At 58.0% G+C, this 5,057-nt stretch overlaps 1 protein-coding gene across 1 annotated transcript in view; it reads left to right on the forward strand.

Moving 5' to 3' along the window:
* VOLCADRAFT_93469 (uncharacterized protein) overlaps positions 1-4,156 on the forward strand; it is a gene marked incomplete at both ends in the record, with an annotated part of 8,717 nt that extends 4,561 nt beyond the window's left edge. The window contains 7 exons of the mRNA XM_002952630.1: positions 235-282; positions 703-837; positions 1,520-1,594; positions 1,926-2,015; positions 2,525-2,665; positions 2,998-3,132; positions 3,563-4,156. Of these exons, the coding sequence (XP_002952676.1) occupies positions 235-282; positions 703-837; positions 1,520-1,594; positions 1,926-2,015; positions 2,525-2,665; positions 2,998-3,132; positions 3,563-4,156 (1,218 nt within the window). The remainder of the gene's footprint in view (positions 1-234; positions 283-702; positions 838-1,519; positions 1,595-1,925; positions 2,016-2,524; positions 2,666-2,997; positions 3,133-3,562) is intronic.
* Between the last annotated feature and the right edge of the window lie 901 nt (positions 4,157-5,057).

Consider the following 5,057-nt stretch of genomic DNA (forward strand, 5'->3'; position numbering starts at 1 on the left):
GAAGGGTGGGTGGTAAGTAAGAGCAATAATGATACATGATTGTGTATATTTGCAGCGGTTGTTAGTTAGTTAGTTTGTTCGTTTGTTTGTATGACGGCCAGGATGTTGAGACGTCAAGGTGAAGGCAATTCGCAAGCATACATACGTACATACATACAGACGTAAATCTTTCCTGACGCGTGGTGCGTTGTGTGTGTGTGCATCTGTATGTGTATCGGTCCGGATGTGGCGCAGGAGAGCCGGCGGCTTATGGAGCTGGCGGAAAAGTACGGCAGGCGGCACGTAAGTGTATGGCAAGACCGCGGCTTAGAGTCTAAGGCTGCTGGTGCGCATTACGGAGCCTCTGTCTCCGAGTGATGCGGCGGCAGTGGTCGGGCCGTTAGGGTCGGGTACGGCATGTGCATGTCACGTACGTTCGTACGTTCATCGTAAGGCGGGAAACCCTAGCTCTGCAATCCTCGAAGCTGCTGCTGCTGCTGCTGCTGCCCCCGCTTTCGGCCCTCTCATATCTTTTCACTTACCTTCCTCTTTCTTCACCTCCTCCGGCGAATAAGGGGTTTTTACTTTCCTATTTCCCCCTCTCTCCCCCTCCTTCCGCTACACTGCCCATGCCTCCCCCCGCTTTAACGAACGCATTACCCCTCCCCCCCCCTCCACCTCCCCCTCCACCTCCTCCCCCTCCACCTCCCCCCCCCTACGCAGTGGAACAAGGTGGCAGCTGAGCTGGGCACTGGGCGGACCGCGGGGCAGTGTCTGGCGCACTGCCTGCGCTGGTCGCGGTACGACAGGCGACCTGAGCGCAGTGTCTGGAGCGGGGAGGACGACGTGGCGCTGGAGGTGGGGGTTGGGGGTCGGGTCGGGTCGGGGGGCCGTCGGGTGAGAAATGTATGTGGGGGGTGGGGGACTGGGTATGTATGTATGTATGTATGTGTGTATGTGTATGTATGTATGTATGTATGTATGTATGTATGTATGTATGTATGTATGTATGTATGTATGTGTGTATGTATGTATGTATGTATGTATTTATGTATGTATGTATTTATGTATGTATTTATGTGGATTCTGGGTGGCCGTGACCCGCCACCCGGCACCCGCACGTGCACTTCCTTCCCCCTCCTCTCCCCCTCCTGTTATCAACTGCATTTAATGATTGCTGATTGCGCAATCCTGTGTGAGGGTCCGTCGAGGAACGCTGTCTGTATGCCAAACAAACATCGCTAGTTGTGTCTAGCCGAAACGACTTCGCGCCCGCCGCCAACTCCGTCGAAAGCCAAAAGCAGGAATCAAGGGACAGAAGCTACATAATGGCCGCCTTATGTAGCAAGTATTTTACTGCAAGATCCAGTGCTGCAATATGGTCTCAGGTCATGTGATGCCTCAGAGCCTTCATGTCCATTTGGCGCTCCTTTGGCTCCTCAGCACCCCCACTTCCTCTCGACGTCACCTCGCACGGCCCCCCCCTCCCCCTCCCCCCGACGGGTTCTGTACCGTTCGGATCCTGTCGTACGTTTTGCAGGCACTTGTGGCCAAGTACGGCACAGACTGGGTGGCTGTAGCTGAGGGCTTTGGTGGCCGCTTTGACCGGCACCAGGTTTGTGTGCGTGTGTGTGTGTACAGGTGTGCGCGTGTGTGTTGCACGAGTGAATGTGCCGTAGTATTCCACAGAAACGTCCGTACATAATACCCACCTTCCCCCCACATCACCCAATGGATTCGATGACGACTTCCCGGTAACCCACCAGAGGCAGAATACCTCCTGCATCATCGGACACGAGGCTCATAGCCCTTCTTTCTACTTACGACTATTTTTGCTTTTCGTCGTCGTTCCATTGAGCGGCGTTAAGTGTTGAGCTTTTCAATACACACGCAATACACACGCATACACACTTCCCTCCCCCCCCCGGTGTCCCCCCGGCGCTAAGGTTCGTGACCGTTGGTACGGCGTCATGACTGCAAGCGGGCCTCGCCGTGTGGGCAAATGGTCCGCGGATGAGGACGCTCAGCTCGTGAAGGTGAGTGTGTGTGAGTGTGTGTGAGGGGGGGGGAGGGGGGGGAGGGGACACTTCCCGCCGAGGGTTCGCTGGGCAGCTGGAGCTTTGGGGAGAGGGGGGAAAGAGCGATGTGTCCGTCTGTTTGTCTGTTCGTGCATATGGGTATATATATGTGCCGCAGGCGAACGCAACGGCCACGTTCACGTCCACTTCTTCCCGCAGCTAAGTTCATTAAAATAAATAACGATGCGGAAATACCGCAATACGACGGACATGATGACGGACACACCGTGCGGTGGCGGACAGCAGCGCGTGGGTCGGCGTGTCTGTGTGGGTGTGAGCCAGGGTTCCCTGGCTGGATCCAACATTGGAACTAACATTTGAATTCTGATGTTGAGGTGGGTAGAGCCGGAAAGGACCGTAACAGTGCAGCTGCTGTCTCCCGGGGGCCACAACACCCTCCACCCCCCCGCCCCCCAGGGTGAGCCCCATGGGGTTCCAGAGGTTTCCCGCCCCTTCCCACCGTGCAGGCGGTGGACGAGCTGGGGCAGAAATGGACGGCAGTTGCACGTCACGTGGTTGGCCGTACCGCCCGCCAGTGCCGGGAGCGCTACGTGAACCTGCTACAGCCAGGCCTCAAGTTTGGCCCCTTTTCGAAGGAGGAGCAGAAGGTAGGTACGAAGTGTGAGAGGAGTTTTACGTACGTTAATAATAATACGGTACATGATAAATATTATTTAACTGTCAACTGCCGAAGCCCCAATAATAATCCCCATATTGAGAAAGGGGGAAAGATAGCGGACCGCCCTTTATGGCGGGAAATTTGTTTGGTGACCGGCGTAATGCCTTTGATATACTTATTCTTGGCGCGGCTGGTTCAAATTTTCTAATACATATAGAATATTTCCTTTTTTAGGCTTTAAAATGCATTGAGTTATTAATAACAAAGGAGAAAGGACACAAGTTTTTGTTGAATGGTGATGGTTTTCGTTTGTGTCCACAGGTGCTGGCGGAGGCGTGTCGAGAGCTGCAGGCGGCGTACGGCAGGATCACTTGGGCTCGTGTGGCGGAGCGACTGCCGGGCCGTACGGACGACCAGTGCAGCCGAGCGTACGAAGGGCTGGTCAAACACGACAAGGTATACGACACAGAGCAAGACCGTTGTACTACAAAGCTCGCGCGTCTAGCCAGGTCCCCTCCACCACATATCGGTCCATGCCGGGTGTCCGAAGTTCATCCATTTTGATCCAATCAGCCGCGGGGGTATTACCATGGACCAATAGCAGTTTGGGCATCGGCTTGGGGCAGTGCTAGCGATGGAAAGCTTCAGTTTGCACGGAAGCTGCCATACACTGCTATCTCAACAAAGCTAAAGACCCAACTTAACTTTTTCTACGTTGCGGTGCCTCAAGGGTGCTCCCGCGAGCCCGCGCGCCACGGCCCTCAGTACCTCAGCCCTTTCCGCCGGTTCACTTGTCTTCTCACTAGCAGCCTCTGTTACCCCCCTGCACCCCTCCTTCCCCCCCCCCCCACACACACACCGCATACACACCCCGGGCGATCCTCAGGCCCACATCGGTCATAAGCGCGGAGGCGGCAGCCACCAGCTGCTGCAAGACCCGGGGGGCGGCAGCAGCAGGGCGAGGAACGCAAGAAAGCGGCGACGGAGCGGCGGGGTGGAGGAGGGCGGGGCGGAAGAGGCGACCGAGACGGGAGGGGAGGAGGATCACAGGGCGGGGTTACCGGACCAGGAGGGGCAGGGGGCCCTGGGGGCTTCAGGGCCCGGTGGGGCTGCAGCAACGTCCCCGCAGGTTACGGAGGGTGAAGGGGGGGTTGAGGGGGATGGCGGTGGGAGTGGTGGAGGTGAGGGAGCGGCGGGAGGTCGGGTCGTGGAGGGGAGGGATGGGGAGGAGCAGCAGATGGTGGGGCCCCGGAGGCGGCGAGGTAGGTCTTCGGCGGCGGGGGCGGCGGGGGCGGGGGCGGTGGCGGCGGCGGCGGGGGCGGCGGCGGCGCCGCAACGGCGGCGGTCAGCGGCTGTGGCCCGGGCGCCGTGGAGACAACAGCGCCGCCGACGGCGTGGAGAGGAGGAGACGGAGGCGGACGAGATTGGGAAAGGAGGTCCTGGGTCGGCCGTTGAGGAGCAGGACGGCCAACACGAATGATCGACCAAACCTGGAAAACGATGAAGGGGAATAGCTGGTGAAGGCTTGTTGGTGAAAAAAAGGGGGGAAAAGGGGAGCAGGTTTGCCGCAAGGGGCACACCTGAACCTGGGGGGAAAGGGGGCCAGCGCTGAGAGCGGGTGGCCGGAAGGGGGCTCGTGGACTGCTGCACTAAACGTTTGCGATGTGGGGCACCGTAATTGTTCCCAATGTAACAGCAGCGACATGAGGTGACGCTCTGAAGTTATGATTCACCACAGCGGGGAGGGGGGGAGGGAGGTGGCTGCATGAAGCAGGCGCCTTGCACTGGCGGACACACACTGGAGGCTTGGAGGGGGGGAGAAGACAAGACAAGGATAAGGCAAAGGGGGAAATCGGGCCCTGAGGGAAGGGCCCTGGAGCTTGGGGTGCACGACGCTGGGTATTGGACAGGGGAGCGGCAACTCCCGAAGCGGTGCGAAACCTAGTTGACAAAGAGGCGCTCAGGCAACTCCTGGACAACTGTTTCGGGGGTTGGAGTTATTCCGGGGTTGGAGGGGGGTGGGGTCCGCCTGGACACCGCAAGATAGGACGGAGCCCACGAAAATCCACAGCTGGCATGCTCCTGGTGGGCGAATGGTAGTACTTGATGCTGGCGCCTGGTCGTCAAGAACCGGGCCGCTGGTCAAGGATTGGAGCTACCTGTTGGCGCCGGGGTTGCCCGTTGTGTTTCCGTTGTTCAATGTCAGTCCCATTATCGCATTGCGGGAAGTAAGATGGCCAGGATGGCGGCAGTGGATTCACACAATCCATATACGACAAATTGGGGCCCTATGGTGGGACTAACTATACCCGGCTCCACAGTAGCTCAGGAAACCTCATAGTGAGCCTCTATCTACTTGCCAGGGAAACCCTCATCTACTG

This window comes from Volvox carteri (assembly GCF_000143455.1).
Source record: "Volvox carteri f. nagariensis unplaced genomic scaffold VOLCAscaffold_31, whole genome shotgun sequence".
NCBI classification, from domain to species: domain Eukaryota; kingdom Viridiplantae; phylum Chlorophyta; class Chlorophyceae; order Chlamydomonadales; family Volvocaceae; genus Volvox; species Volvox carteri.